General features: G+C 38.8%; 2 protein-coding genes across 4 annotated transcripts in view; one reads left to right on the top strand and one right to left on the bottom strand.

Moving 5' to 3' along the window:
- The window catches only part of ARHGEF26 (Rho guanine nucleotide exchange factor 26), a 122,903-nt gene extending 119,364 nt beyond the window's left edge, over positions 1-3,539 (top strand). For all 3 annotated transcript variants that reach the window (XM_059391712.1, XM_059391711.1, XM_059391710.1), the window contains 2 exons: positions 627-731; positions 1,317-3,539. In XM_059391712.1, coding sequence (XP_059247695.1) covers positions 627-731; positions 1,317-1,459 — 248 coding nt within the window. In that variant the 3' untranslated portion in view covers positions 1,460-3,539. The remainder of the gene's footprint in view (positions 1-626; positions 732-1,316) is intronic.
- A 4,423-nt stretch (positions 3,540-7,962) lies between these two features.
- The window catches only part of DHX36 (DEAH-box helicase 36), a 53,073-nt gene continuing 44,477 nt past the window's right edge, over positions 7,963-16,558 (bottom strand). Inside the window, exons 21-25 of the mRNA XM_059391709.1 lie at positions 15,340-15,439; positions 15,149-15,239; positions 13,030-13,150; positions 11,649-11,801; positions 7,963-11,242 (exon numbers count right to left, since the gene is read on the bottom strand). Coding sequence (XP_059247692.1) covers positions 11,057-11,242; positions 11,649-11,801; positions 13,030-13,150; positions 15,149-15,239; positions 15,340-15,439 — 651 coding nt within the window. The 3' untranslated portion in view covers positions 7,963-11,056. The remainder of the gene's footprint in view (positions 11,243-11,648; positions 11,802-13,029; positions 13,151-15,148; positions 15,240-15,339; positions 15,440-16,558) is intronic.

Here is a 16,558-nt window from a genome sequence, read left to right as displayed (position 1 = left end):
CACAACTTTAAGCTTAGAGCCAAAACTAAAGTGATTGGTTTGAAAGTTGTCTATAATAAAGTTTTCTATTATTAATAAAGAACAAATTAAGAACTCAAGTCAGTCAGTCCCAAGTCACTGAAGTTATAATGTTTGGTTCTGATTTAGCATTTTTGGGGGAACTCTAAAATGTCCAACTTTTAGCTTGGAGCTCCTTTTTTTTCTGAACATCTTTGGCAGCTTTCCTGTGCCGACCGGCTGGGGAGCCCCGTGGATAGGAGCCGGGGGAATGGATGTTCTGCAGATGTTGGTGTTAGTTGCATGGCCTTGGCACGTTCATCTGTCTGGCCTCAGTTTCCCCTATGCACAATGGGTGTTATCTGCTCTATTGTGTATAGCTTGTCCTGGCTCTATTTGAGGGAGTTTATGCATCACAAAAGGCCTCTCACGATCCAGAGCTTCTAAAGTTCTAAGGCTCTAAGCCAAGTAAGACAGTTCCTGGAGCAGAGTTTCTGTTTGGTAGACGCTTAACTTGTTTCTGCCAGCACCGGCCTTGAACTGCACAGAAAGATTGAGGAAACATACAGTATCGATTTGTACCTGTCTGGTTCTCCTCTGCTCAGCGTGTCCCCCCCTTTCCCTCGCAGCACTGACCCAGGTGGAAATCATTAGATCGTTCACTGCCAAACAGCCAGATGAACTCTCCCTGCAGGTGGCAGATGTGGCTCTCATCTATCAGCGGGTCAGCGATGGTGAGTGGGGGTTCTTACGGGCACACCCCACACAGCTTTTGGGGTGCCAAAGAACAGAGGAGTCTGGTTTTGTTTCTAACGCTCACATTCCATATCCGTTTGGTTTTCTCATATGCACCTGCCTTTCCTCTATCAACACTATTGCTTTTCATGTTTTCGAATAGGAATGCAGTCACATGGTGTATGACTGAAAAGCAACCTTGAATGGTCGCCCTTCCTTCCCAGCCCCCAGTGACTTAAGTGCTCATCTCCAGAGGTTCTTTCTTCCTCACTTAAAAAAAAAAAAAATCAGTTTCCTGCTGCCCCCCTCTTTATGCGTAGCGTCCCCTTCCTCAGCTCAGCCCAACTCCTGGGCTCTTTTGCTCCCTTCGGGGCCCCTGGTGGTATCCCACCTCCGGTAAGTCATTCATTCCTTCTTGAGGCACTTCCCTCTGTTGCCTTCTCTGCTGGCCTTCTGTCCTCAGTCACGCACCAGCTGGGGTTAGCTGCTGCCTCTGAAGTTCGCTCACGTCCTCCCCGAGCCGGGCAGGGTTCCGGTTCCCCCACTGCCCCGTCATTTCATGGGGACTCTGCTCTCCTTTGCAGGCTGGTATGAGGGGGAACGGCTGCGAGATGGAGAGAGGGGCTGGTTTCCTATGGAATGTGCCAAGGAGATAACCTGTCAGGCTACAATTGACAAGAACGTGGAGAGAATGGGACGCTTGCTAGGACTGGAAACCAACGTGTAGCCTCCCCGACGGCCTTCCGCGAGCGCGCGAGATTTGCACTACATCCCGGCCGGCTGGTTGGTTCTGGGCCGGCTTTGTTGTTCATTTTAACGCAGCCCGTTTCATTAGAAGAATGGAAACACTTGCCTTTACGCTTGCCAGGTAGTTCTGCTCTCTCGGGAGAACAGTTACCAGATACAGTGAGTTCGCAAGTCTCCGTGGGAGCACACTGTCCACGTGCAGCCTTCCTGAGGCCCACAGATAGAGGGGAGTCTGCTGCGGGGGCCAGGAGGCTGAAGCTCCGGCCGGGCTCACCCTTTTCTGGCCTGGAAAATGGATATTGGAGTCTGTGCCCTGGTTTTCTTTTTCCTCTTTCGCCAAGAATGTTACTGTCCCTCCTTTTAACTTCTCCTTTGTATGGTTCTCCCGGTCTTAGCAAGAGTCTTTGTGTTTAAGGAATGCCCAGTTTTGTAAATGTTTTTTCTGCCTCTTTTATTTTAGATCTGATTCTAATGCTAAGAGCATTTCACAAGGAACTTGTAGAGCTCAAAAGGTGAGCTGTTGAGTTTTTCTAAACCTCTTCCCGGGGAAAGGGAAACTGACACTTGAATTTTTGCCACCTCTTTCCTCATTAGGAGAGAAGCTTACTTTAGAGATTTTCTTTTAAAATCCATCTTACCAGTATTGGTCTCCGATAAGTAGAGCCTAATGAAACCCTACTCAGGCTACTCAAATAAGATAGAATTTAGATGGTTCACATGAGTGAAAAAATCCTGAATATAGGAGAGGGTCCTACTTTTTTTTTTTTCGAATGTTCCCAAATGAGCTGATAAACTGACATGAGGCTGCTTTGCCTTTAATAATTTTGCCTTTTATAATTTCTTTAATAAAGGTTTTGACTGTTGCTACTCCTATTTCTAAACAGGAAATTGGCCAAAACACAATCTTAAGGTAAAATTAGACCCTACCAAGGAATCAAGATGCCAACACGGCATCTAACTGAAACATTATATTTTGGTCTTAACGGGAATCCATTTTATATGCACTAAAGGTCTTGCTTGCTGCATTTGGAGGATCTCTCCACCATGGGTGTCTGCAGAACTTTATTTCTTCCCTCTCCCGCTGGTGCAAGGAGAGAGGATTTTAATGGTTCGTTTCATAGAGAGGGAATGAGGGTTTGGAAGATGGAGGAGGCAAGGTGGTTTTTACTGGCAGGTAGGTTCCTCTCCATTCCATTTTCTTCTACAGTGATAAACCCTGGCAAAGGGTGCATTATTCAAGAACTCAGATCTGTGACACATTCCACCCACTGCCCGCCAACCAGGTACCCAAATCATGAGCAAAGTGGACAAAGCAGAAGCTCAGGGTAGGAGCTGTGTGTTTGCCTCACACACCCTGTCTTGCCAGCTCAGCTGTGAGCCTGTCCAGTGCACCCGGGGCCTTCTCGTCCCTGGATTGCTCTCCTTGACTTATGCAGACATTTCTGGGTGTCAGAGACAGGCAATCCCCTGAGGGCCTTGAGGTTTGGGCCAGTCACTGAAGTAAGAGCAGTGGACACAGCACATTTCTCCAGGTTGGTATAACAAGGAGTCGATCTCTTCTTTTGTGTCACAGACCTTTTAGAGGAGAGGTTAAGAAATTGTACTCTAATCTCATGTGATGTTTGCATTTAAGAAGGTAAATGTTTTGCTTGCAAAGGGATCATTTTGTTATTTTTGCTAATATCCATTTGAAGCTAAAAAGCAACCGTATGAATCCTGTGAATTAATTTATAAGTAGAGATGTTAAACAGTCTTGGAAATACAGGTGTTTTATAAATCAAAGCCTCATCCAGCAAGCAGGTGAGTACTGTTACTGGGTCGTGTTGTTATACAGCGGGTGTGTAACATAACCAGTTTCATTTCCACCATGAATTGTCATTTTCATAGGACAGTACTGTTTTCCAACCTAGTTCAGTTTCTACGAATAACTTCTCAGAACTGTACAATGTATTCAATTAGTGACCTGGGGAGAACAAAAACACTCATTTTTGTCCCAACGAATTGATACTGCTTGTATACTTTTGGTGCAGTGAATTTATAAAGATTTTGTATATACTTGTTCTTTTGTATTTGTGTGCTTTAATTCACTATAGCATGTATTCATTTATATAATTTGCTAAATGTTTGGTCAACTCAGGCATTCTATTCAGAAGGTTATCTACAGCTAACATAAAAGGGCACTGATCTTGTCAGGTACATGTTGCCATCAGCTGCCTTAGAAGGCTGGAGCATTTTTAAGAGCTGGGCCCTGATGTTTCTTCTAGTTTCCACAAAACTGCACACCAAGAATAACTTAAGTAGTTGGTGGTTCCCTAACTGCTAGCTCTTACTCATTTTGGCAACCTAGTATCTGAACCTTTGTGCTTGTGAAATTTCACCACCTTGTGAATCTTGGTGGAAGGCAAAGAAAAGACTGACTCCTGTGTTAGTTTTCTTTAACTGCATAAGGATGACCACAAACTTAATGGCTGAAACCAACATCCATTATTATCTCACAGTTCCATGGTAAGAAGGCCAACATGGCACAGTGGTTCTCTGCTTAAGAGTTTCGGTCTCATAACTGACACTGACACCAAAGTGTTAGCTGGTTGCTTGCTTAGCCAGAACTTGCTATTACCTTCTTTCATGCTCACACCTGTTGTTGGCAGAATTCAGTTCCATGTGGTTGTGGGACCAAGGTCCCTGCTTCGTTGTTGGCTGCCAGGAGTGTGGGAAGCTCCCAGCTTCTTGAACCTGTTCATATTCCTTACCATGGGTTGCATGGATTCCATGCAGTTCCATGCATATTGAATCTTCCTCATTCTCACACTTGGAATCTGACTTCATCTTATACTACCAGCTAGAGAAAACTCTGCTTTTAAGGAACTTATGTAAGTACATTAGGCCTACAGGATAATCACCCTTATGATTAATTCAAAATCAACTGACTTGTGATCTTAATTAGTTACACAAAATTCCTTTACTGTGCAATGTAACATAATCACAGGTGTGACACCGGGCCAAGCGGGTGGCATGGCGATGATGGGGATCATCTTTTAAGTTCTGCCCTTTATACTACTGTAAACCTTAAAATGCTAGATACTTAGTTTCCTTTTATCTTGTATTTACGAAAATGCAGCCTTGAGGTTGGAAACAACAATCAAAGCCTTCTTTGTTGGAGTTTTACTCAAGTTAGTGATGGAAAAGGAAGGAAATGTACCTTCTCTGGAACTAGCAAGATACATTCTCCTTTGCGCCACACTCTCCCTGGGCTTTAGAAAGCAGCAGAGACAGAGCTGCCTGAGAGGACATGAGTGCAAAATACTGCAGGGCAGAGCTCCGTGCCTCAGGTGCTCACTCTTGTGTACTGAATCCCCAAAGGGCTTACTCTGGAGTGAGGATATGAACTTGGAGGACCTCAAGTTTTGCTCCCTGAGCTTCTCGCACACTAAGGACCAGACAAAAGTTAGTTAAACCTTATTGTGAAGGAAGCTAGCATTATCTTAGTTCTCTTATTTCCAAAAACAAATTCATAAGAGGTTCGGCAAATTACCAAACACTTTGAGACATAGCCATCCGTGATACAGAAGAAACAGATACTTAGATACATCAAACAATTATTGCTACCATTTTTAGAGAGAGAAAGCCAAACTTTAAAATGCAATATAGTACAGGGCACCTGGGTGGCTCAGTGGGTTAAAGCCTCTGCCTTTGGCTCAGGTCATGATCTCTGGGTCCTGGGATCGAGCCCCACTTCAGGCTCCCCGCTGAGCAGGGAGACTGCTCCCCGCCCCCACTGCCTGCCTCTCCACCTACTTGTGATCTCCGTCAAATAAATAAAGTCTTAAAAAAAAATGCAATATAGTATTAACAACCCTAAGCAACAGAGGAAAACAAACCAAAAACCGAAACACCACCAGGAATTCTAGAACTAAGCTGAACAGATAAGATAGCTGGTGAACTGGAAGAGAGGCTGGAAGAAGAGCCCACAGGGAAGCGTGTAGAACAGAGACAGAATGCAAAGGTTCATTTGGAGTTCCACAGGAGGGAGGAGAGAGGAGCATTGGCAAGGGGACCTTTGTAACCTGTTCTGACTGGTCACCGGATGCAGGCTGTCCCCGGGGAGAGGAAATGGCCTTGGGTAAAGTGGCTCTTTCCAGCTGAGGACAGTTCCTGCAGAGGGCTGACAGGTGAAGGCCATCATGTGACAGCACTTGTAGCAGCTAAGGGAATTGTCCTTCAATCCTGAGGGAGGATCTGGGCAGAACATCAAAATATTCAATACACAGAGCTATTGTCAATGTTTGACCAAAATAGTCTTGAAGATAAAAGGTATGACCAGGGATAGAGTGAGCTTTAGATAATGATGGAAGGTTTATTGAACCAGCAAGACAACGATTCCATATATTCCTCCCAAGAATATGGTCTCAATAGATACAGATAGATATTTATCTATATATAGATAGATATAGGTGTAAGTAAAAAATAGATATAAAACAAAATTTGGGAGAAACAGAAGAAATCCAAAATCATAGCATATGACACTTAAACTCTTGCTACATAAAAGTATAATAGATAAAAATCAAGCAAAGTGTGGAAGATCTGAACAACAATTTAACTTAATAGGCATATACAAGAAATTGCAACAATTTAAACATGTATGTTCAAGAACACACAATATTAAAACATTTGACCATTTCCTGGGTCATAAAGCAAGTTTCAACAGATTTTAAAGGACTGAAATTACACAGATTTCTAGGACTACATTTAGGTTAGAAATCAGTAACAAAAATAAATAACCACTTACTTGAATGCTTAGACCTAAATGTAAAAATATAAAGCTATAGAACTCCTAAAAAGTAACACAAAATCTAGGTGATCTTGGGTTTGGTTATGCCTTTTTTTTTTTCCCCAAAATTTATTTATTTATTTGACAGAGAGACAGAGACACACACAAGTAGGCAGAAGGAGAGGGGGAAGCAGGCTCCCCACTGAGCAGAGAGCCCGATATGGGGCTCGATCCCAGGACCCTGAGACCACGACCTGAACTGAAGGCAGAGGCTTAACCCACTGAACCACCCAGGTGCCCCTGGTTATGACTTTTTTGACAACACCAAAAGCAATGTATATGAAAGAGAAAATGATAAATTGAACTTTGTTAAAATTAAAAAGAATTTAAAGATAATCCACAGAGCAGGAGGAAATCCTGCAAAACAAACAAAGGCTGACATCCAAAATATATAAAGAACTCAACTCTCAACCATTAGAAAACAATTCAACTAGGGGTGTCTGGCTGGCTCAGTGGGTGGAGCGTGAGATTCTTGGTCTTGGGGTTCTGGGTTTGAGCCCCAGGTTGAGTGTAACTCAATTAAAAAATGGGTTCTTTGAAAAAATGAATACAACTGATACACCTTTTAGCAAGACTAAATAAAAAGACTAATTACTAGTATCAACAATGAAAGAGAGGCTAGGCACCTCAGTGGCTCAGTCGGTTAAGCAACTGCCTTCTGGCTCAGGTCATGATCCCTGGGTTCTGGGATTGAGTCCAACATCGGGCTCCCTGCTCAGTGGGGAGAGCCTGCTTTTCTCTTCCCTCTGCCTGCTGTTTCCCCTACTTACATGCTGTCTCTGTCAAATAAATTAAAAAAAAAAAAAAAAAAGAATGAAAGACTATCATTAGATTCCTTAGACATTAAAAGGGTAAGGAGATATTTAAATAACTCGAGACTCCTAAATTCAACAACTTCAATAAAATGGGCCAATTCAAGGAAAACCACAAACTATCAAAGCTCTAAATAATCCCATAACTAATAAATAGATTGAATTTGTCTAAAAACTGTTGAAAAAGAAATGTCCAGGGGCAAATGGTTTCACAGAATTCTTCCAAACATTTAAGGAATTAACACCAATTCTATACACCTCATCCAGAACTTGAAGAGGACTAATACTTCCCAACTCATTTTATGAGGCCAGAATTACCCCACAAAAAGGAAACTATAGATTAGTTTATATCATTATAGAAATAAATACAAATTAAAACCACAATGATCTAGGACTCCACACTCACTGAAGGCCAATATTAAAAACCACCAAATTAACAACTAAAAGTATGAAGTCCTGGAAAGGATCTGAAACACACGGAAGCCCTCTATTGCTGGCAGGAATGCCACCTAGTGTGCTGGAAATCAGTTTGGCAGTCTCTTATAAAGTTAAACATGCTTACCACCTGATATAATGATCTTAATCGTGGCTATCTTCCCAAAAGAAATGAAAAGCTTTATCTACACACAGACTCATATACACACATCCATAGCAGTTTTATTTAATAAAAAAAAAAACCTGAAAATAACTCAAAGGTCCATCAATTAGTCAATGAATAAACAAACTATGGTTTAACCATACAAGGCAATACAACTAAATGATAAAAAGGCAACTAACTACCGATACATGCAATAACATGAATACCTCATAAGTGTTAAGTAAAAGAAAATAGAGACAAAAGACTAAATGTGATTTTCCATTTATTGGGAATTCTAGAAAAGGCAAAACAAGTGACAAAAAGCAGATCAATGGTTGCCAATGGGTAGAAATAGAAGCAGGGGATTGGTTGCAAAGGGGAACAAGGGAAATTCAGGTGATGAGAATGTTCTAGATCAAGACTGTGATGGTAGCAATTACAGGACTTTATACATTTGACAAAATTCACTGAATTATACACTTAAATTGGCAAATTTTATTATATATAAAATAATACCTTGAAGCTTAAAAAAAAAGCATGGAAATACATCAAAATATAACAGTGGTTAGCATGCTTTTCTTTGTTCAATTCTCAAATATTCTACAATGAGGGTATATTGTTTAAAAACCCGAATAAAAATGCCATTTAAAAATAATTAGCATATTATATGATTATACCACATGATCCTGACAATTACTTAAAAAATGCAAACTCGGCGAAGAGTGGAAAGACCTGTATGATTTACTTTGGGTGAGGGGATACTAAAATTCCTTCTAAAGCTTTTCAATAATCTCTACCTCTCAGGGTGGACTTTGTTTCACAACTACATTAAGAACAGAAAATTACTTGTTGTAATAGGTATAAATGTATCTAGAGCTTTTCCTCAGGTTAATGAATGAGGAAGCAATGCATATACTCACTTTTCAAAGACACTTTCTAAAAAGATTATTCAGTGGCTTCTTTTTCCCCCTCTTAGTTTCTGCTTCAGGGTTTAAGAGTCTAGGTATCACTAAGACTGGCGAGGCAAACAGATTTTTCTTTTTAATGTCTTACTCCTTAAAACTGCTAAAAAACATAGTTCTTAGGCCTGGAATAAATTTTCCACTCAGTAATAGACTATTTTGTAAACAAAAGAAACAACACAAATAGCACCTTCAATCAAGATTTCCATCCTGATCAGCTGTACAGGAGACAGAAACTGGGGGGGACAGTGACTGCTTTAGCCTCTTTCAATAGCTCATCTACTTAAACAATCCTTCAGAAACAATTTCCTCATTCTTATGGAGATTAAATACTGGTTTGAGAACATGGAACAAATGAACCAATAATCCTCCCTCCCTTTTATTAACAGATTCTTTAAATGCTATTTTCCAAGACCAGTTTGGCCTACTGTGAATTTAAACCAGAGAGTAAAGGCAAGAAAACACAGACACAAACATAAACACCCTTACAAACAGACCCTAATGGTCATCTTAAGTTTAGGAACAAGACCACAACACCATGATATGACTCAATCTAAGAATTCAGTTAAGAGATCACTTTTGGGAGACTAGCTGAAAGAATGGACTTAGGACACACAGTACATTCAAAACCTTTAGAAGGCAACAACAGGCTGACATACATTCACAGAAATGGGAGCAGTACCTGAACCAGTGGTGCTAAACACATCATCACAGCACTATCAATCAATCCCAATCACTGTTTTGATACTCTTCCTTTGGTTTCTCTGCATTTACTGGAAGGCACAAGAAAATGTGTATTTTTAAGGATGCAGCAGATGGTCTTCCTAAATTTCTTTTGCAGTATGTTCAGGACTACTACCTCTTACACCTTTTGTCATACATGTGGGTCAAACTTAGATCACAAAAGAAGTGGAAGAAACAGGCCTCAGCAAACAGTGATGCAGACTATGTATTTCAGTTAATATGCTTTCTGCCAAGTTAAACAAAATACACTACCCGAAAGTGGCTAACTCCATAAAGGAGGGTTTATTAAAATAAGTCCACGTGCAAGGCAGGTCTCAAATTGGGTAATTCAGCAGCTCACCAGCATTATCATGGACTCTGGTGAATTACATCTTCCCACTGAGCCAACGTCATTATTCTCTGCAATGCTAAAATGGCTACAGTTGTGCTAAATTCAGACAAGACAATGTCCAAAGGAGAAAACTCCTCCAAGTCTACTAGTGAAGAAAATCTTTCTCAGATGTCCCCTTGCAGATCTCATCAGTTGCAACAGGTTCATTCGCTGATGGCTCATGTTACTTGTAAGAGTAAGGCCATATACGATTGGCTTAGAACAATCCGATCTACCCTTGGGGAAGAGTCCAATATCCCTGGGCACCAGGCTACAGAGGGGAAACCCTTCAACAATCAAGCAAATGGGGAGGGCCAAATGGCTCTTGGGATAGCAACCAATGATACTTGTCAGTCCGCTGAAAACACTAGCCTATCACTCACTAGCCCTAAAAATCACACGAGCTTCCATGATCTGAGAGGGTAAAACAGGACTGAGGACATGGAAATGAGTGTAACATAACAGATTGTTAATAAAAAAATAAAATTCAGGGACAAATAAAAACTAAGATTTAGTGAGTACATTCTGTGTGTCAGAAACTAGGCTATGCACTTTAAATGTATCAACATATTTAATCCTCACAATTGTTACCTGTATTTTAGAGATAAATAAAAAACAGAGAAGCCAGTAAGTACCTTGCCCAAGGGAGCTGGTAAGTCACAGCTGAAGTCTAAACTTAAGCGACCAAGTTTAGATTCACTTTCTCAATTGCTACATTATGCTAATGTAAAAGGGGTACAAATATATTCTAAAAAGATTTAAAAAAAACCGAGTAAGCCAAACGATAGAGATGTAGAAACCAAGCCAAAATTTAGCTGAGATTTATACACTGTACATTTTATTAAATACTGGCTTTTTTACAACAAATTAATTCTGAGAGAAGTTTCCTTTAAAAATGTGGTTGTGTTCAAATTCTTGACACTGCTTCTTGCCATTCTTTTTCCTGTTTCCATACTTAGTCATACTACACGCAGAAAGATTAACTTCTCATAACAGAACAAAGGAATTTCTCAAGTGGTACAACTCAATATATAGCAGAATAGTCCTCCCAAAGTGTGGCCATGACAACAGAATATATGATGAGAGAACATATTGCTTTTTATGGTACATTTATAATAGCTACAGATAACATTTTTAAATCATGCACATTACGTCTTTACTACCCACTAAAGGTTTCTACTTTACATATGGAAATTATTCATGTCCCATGGTTTGGCATCTAGCCAAAAATTAAACTATGATGGAAAATGGCTATCAAATTTTCAGACCACCACAGAAAACTTGTCAGCTGTAATATCCATCCTGGAATCGTGGTGGTAAGTTCCTGGGACTTGCTTTTTCCTGTGTTTTGATCAAGTCTATGATAGCTGACAGTACAGCACAGTCTCTGGATTTAGTGTCTTTCCAATCTACAGGATGAGGACTTTCGATCTTCTCTTGCAGAAGGATATCTAGCTCCTTTCTTAATTCCTAAGGTTGGAAAAATCACATATGTTCAACAAAGGCAGATATACTATTAAACTATGTAATACATAAAAGTGACTGTAGCTGTTACAAGCAAATTTCATAAGCTATTATATAGAAAACAGAAATATTTAGTGAACTACTAACTAAAGTATGTTTATGAGTACCCAACTGAAGTACAGTAAAGTTAATAAATTCAAACTTCAATCACTGAGCCATTTAGAATGGCCAATTCATAAGTACCTGAAAAAACAATCTGGAAAAACTATGTATAAATTTCTCAACACGGTTTGCTCTACTGAAATAGAGCAGGAAATGTTTAATATAACATATGTAACAGTTGGTACAAAAACCACAATACCACGTGCTAACTCCCATGTAGATTCAGATAAAATCATGTAAAGTCAGTCACCTTAACAAGATGGGCAATTCTTGCTGGAGACTGAAAGACAATCCATTCATCTACAGCAATAGTTTCCTGATCATTATCCTTCTGGATGGAAATATCACCTCCAAAGAATAAGAGACAATATGGGGAAACTTCTGTGCAGTCATATAAGTAAATCTGTAATGAGAAAACAAATTAAATATTCAGTAGACTAAAAGGATTATTTCCACATTAATTCACAACCACCAGTATTGATCTATTAATGTTTTCCTTCTAAATTAGGTATTATCCTGCTAGTGTCAACTACAGAAACTAATTTTTAAAATACACCATTTTGGGGCGCCTAGGTGGCTCAGCGCTGCCTTCAGCTCGGGTCATGATCTCAGGGTCCTGAGATCGAGTCCCGCATCGGGCTCTCTGCTCGGCAGGGAGCCTGCTTCCTCCTCTCTCTCTGCCTGCCTCTCTGCCTACTTGTGATCTCTCTCTGTCAAATAAATAAATAAAATCTTAAAAAAAATAAATAAATAAAAATAAAATACACCATTTTAATTAATTTATTTTTTCAAAAGATTTTATTTATTTATGTGGGAGAGATGGAGTGAGCAAAAGCAGGGGCAGTGGCAGAGGAAAAGGGAAAAGCAGACTCCTTGCTGAGCAGAGATCCTGGGATCATGACCTTAAGCCAAAGGCAGACACTTAACCAACTGAGCCACTCAGGCGCCCTGAAGATACACCCATTTTCAACTGGCCAGTCTTCATTAATTCGATTCAAACAATAGCACTATACTTTCTGAGTGACAAAATGAAAGCATTAGTGTATCTGAAATCATTTTTTAAAAAGAATATTTATTTATTTATTTGACACAGAGAGAGAGAGAGAGAGAGAGAGAACACAAGTGGGTATGGGAGTGGGAGTGGGAGAAGCAGGCTTCCCACTGAGCAGAGCGCTCAATGTGGGGCTCAATCCTAGGACCCTGGGATCATGACCTGAGCATGGTGGCTTAACGACTCAGCCACCCAGGCACCCTGAAATTATTTTTATCTACACATAAGCAGAATTTCACTCAATGTTCTGACCAGTACTTATAGCTATATTGACATGTCCACAAAATTCTATGGTGTAAACTCCTGTATACACCAGTACTTCTTGAAAGTGGGCTCTGAAGGAAAACTACGTGAATCAATTAACTGTCCAAAGTAATTAAAATACAAAGATCCATCATGACAGACACGTTGCACATTAAAAGTATAGATTTGCTTAAAGAACTTGTAATTCAGGTCAGAAAAAAATATTTCAGAACTAATTTTATGTTTAATTGTGGTAAGTACATAGAAGTAAAAATACATCAAGACTGATGTATTTGTCTTCAGTTCAGATCCATAATTATTTTAAATATTCACTTACACTACTTGTTCTCATCTTCAGATGATAGATAAGCCAGTTGTAGTGAAATTCTGTTTGCTCCACATTAACAGATTTAGGATGAATAGCAACCAGTCCATCAGATTTTGTGTAAACTTTGACCCTTTAAAAAAGTTAAAATGCAGTTTGTCAACAACAACAACATAATTCTGGGAGATTCCAAACCAATCCCAGAATCCAAAAAGAAAAAAATTACACAGATGAGGCCAGATTATTTTTGTAATATAAATTTACAAATCTATATTTGAGAACAAAACAATTTATCTCAATTGGAAAGAGCTTTAAGTTAACATAATTCAGCAGGGACATGTTTGATAGTTTATCTTTAAATAGTCAACGGTAATTATTTGTATTAAATGACAGCATAAAAGCTAGTAATCCTTCCTATTTGTTTTTAAGAGCATCTTTTCTCTGGTTCTAGGAATTCATAAATGCTTTATCCGAAATCAAGAATCACGGTCATGAGTCATTATTCAGAATAAAATCAGAAATTATTTGTCCTTACCACAATCTATTTAACCAATCCCACCCTAGAGCCCTACATCACTACAGTAGTGGGGGCTGGTGAACTCTTTGCACAGGAACAGAGAGGAAATATTTTAGGCTCTATGGGTGTTATGAGTTCTGTCACAGCCTCACAACTCTGCTGACGGAGCAGGAAAGGACATAGACAACATATAAACAAATAGGTGTGGCTGCGTTCCAGTAAGAGTTTACAGAAACAACATTTTGGCCAAGCATGCTGAAATGTGAACCCTGGCTGGGCTAGACCAAAATAGAGCACCAATACAAACAGAGCTATACTTTTTCTATAAATTCTTCCTAGGATGGCAGAGAGATACATAATATGTATTTCAGAGTCTCTCTGTGATGCTACCTGTAAAGTCAGGAAGAGATAGGAAAAGAAATCTGACAAAGTACTGGTATCAAAAAAGTACCTGGATCACTTAAAATGAGGATAATCCAGCCACAATGATGAAAAATTCATGTAACCCGTAATTTCATATGTTCAACAGGGTTTCTCAACCTCTGCGTTTTTGACATAGTAGATGGAGTAATCTTTGTTGTGGGTGGATATTAAAGGTTTAATAGATCCCTTGCCTCTATCCACTAGATGCTAATAGTACTGCCCCAGGTCTAACCACCACAAACGTCTCCAGACACAGCCAAATAAAATGTCCCTTGGCAAGCAGAGTCATCCTCACTGAGAAACACTGCCCTAAAACAATGTCTGCACATAGTCTACCCTGCCCTAAAACAATCTCTGCACATAGTCTACTCTGCATCTTTATAGTCATAGGATATCTAAATTTTTTCATTTAAAGTCAGAATTATTTTGTTACTACACAGTTTTATAAGCCTATGAGCTTAAATGTCATTATAATATATTATTAAATAATCTCCTCACTGATATGGACATCTATGTTCTTTACAATATAGCTTTTAAAACACATGTAGAATTACTTCCCTAGGACATGGTGCTCAAGTTAATACATTTACCTGTGAATCCACCAAGCCACTATTTTCATGTCTTGACAACGGACTCTAATCTAGTGTGCCTTCTAAAAGGGTACTACTAGTCATTTGAGACTTTTAGTTTCTCCATTTCCTCACTAGAATGAACTCATTTGGTACACAAAAAATGAGCCACACAATCTGCAATTACTACTGAAGCTGATTATTTGTAAATATATATATTTTAAAGTTCTACCTTATTTTTCGAAAGAGATAGATCATCACAATTTTCATCAAAGAGGTAAATCAAAAAATTATGTGTCTTAGAAGAAGAAAAGAAATCCTAAAAAAATCTTCTGTAATATCCATCCACCATTGATTTTTAATAACTGGCTTAGTTTCCTAATATTTATTCTAGTATTGTATTTTATTAACATTCTTTGTGAATAATAGCTGATGCCAGATATGTGCTGTGAGGGAAAGTGATGCCTATGTCAAACAAATGCCTTCATTAAGTGATCAAAAGTAAATAAGAATATGGTCCAAATATAAATAAGAACAAGTTTACAATAGAAACTCTGCATTAAGAGGATTTCAAAAGCTTAAGGAGAGAATTAAGTAATTCATAATAATCTTCAATGCTTACATTTTCCTTTTTTTACCCAAATTTAGTCGGATTTTAGCAACTTTGGGATATAAACCAGCACAAATGACAGCTTTAATTATCTTCTCATTATCTATTGGGAGTAGGAAGACAGAGGGGGGAAAAAAAAGTAAAATATAGATATAACAAACAAGGGCAGCAAGCTGATTTTTACACTGTATTTTCTGCTTTACCTGAATTTATATTAGATTTTGGATCTTTAGGATTTCTACTGCTTACAAATCCAGCTCCAAGAAGATGCTCAGCAAACTGTCCTTTCATGTTATGCAGCATCTAGGGAGCAATGGTAACAAACAGAACTAGAATACCTTTCACAAGGGCTTACAGGAGCTGTAAAGTATGTACTCATTGATAGCTGTAAGTTTTCCAGGCTTTATAAAACACTGGCAAAAATGTGATGTTTTTAGAGCAGAGGTTGCAAAAACCTGTTTTTTTTGTTAATGAAGTTTTTTTTTTTTTTGAACAGTCACGCTCCCTCATCTATTATCTATGGCCACTTTTACACTTATAAAGGCAGAAGTGAGAGACCATTTGGCCTATAAGCCTAAAATATTTAGTGTCTGATTTTTTTTTTACAGAAAAGGTTTGCCTGCTGTAGGGAATAACCACTGACGTTTAAGTACTGCTCCATTTTGCAAAAAAGATTCACTAATGTAATTTTTAAAGTTATTCTCCATCCTATATTTTGAAAAAAAATTCATAAAATTAAATAAAATAACCAACATCCACATTTCTACTACTGAGAATTAACTGCTGTTACAAAGTGGCAAGAAGGCTTTAAGGTCTTTTTTGTTTTGAAGAATCATAATTTGAATACAAATGATGCATGGCTCATTATAAAGCACACAAGTAATACAGAAAAATACAAATGAAGAAATTTCCCTAAAGTCAGTACTGTCAAACTAACCATTAACTTAGGTAAATAATACTGTAGACACTTATCCATGTATACTGACAGAAGAATTTGACAGAAAGGCTATCCTAACAATGGGATAACAGTATAAAAACTGTTTCAATAAAAGTATTAAAATTAATTTTAGTTCAATTTTTTGGGGGTGCTGAGTAATTTTGTTTCAATTTAAAAAGAAAGTTAAATAGAAATATAAGTTGATGAATCCCAAATCTTCACAACCATGAGATAATAAAAGATCCCTACAAACTTAAAATAAGACATTATGATGGGGTGCCTGGGTGGCTCAGGTGGTTAAGCCTCTGCCTTTGGTTCAGGTCATGATCCCAGGGTTCTGGGATCCAGCCCCACATCAGGCTCTCTGCTTGGCAGGGAGTGTGCTTCCCCGTCTGCCTGCTGCTCTGCCTGCTTGTGTTCTCTCTCTCTCACTAATGTCCTATCTCAAATAAATGAATAAAAGCCTTTAAAAAAAAATTAGAGAT

Source organism: Mustela nigripes, chromosome 2 (assembly GCF_022355385.1).
Source record: "Mustela nigripes isolate SB6536 chromosome 2, MUSNIG.SB6536, whole genome shotgun sequence".
Lineage (NCBI taxonomy): Eukaryota > Metazoa > Chordata > Mammalia > Carnivora > Mustelidae > Mustela > Mustela nigripes.
This window is presented reverse-complemented; position numbering and strand designations above follow the sequence as displayed.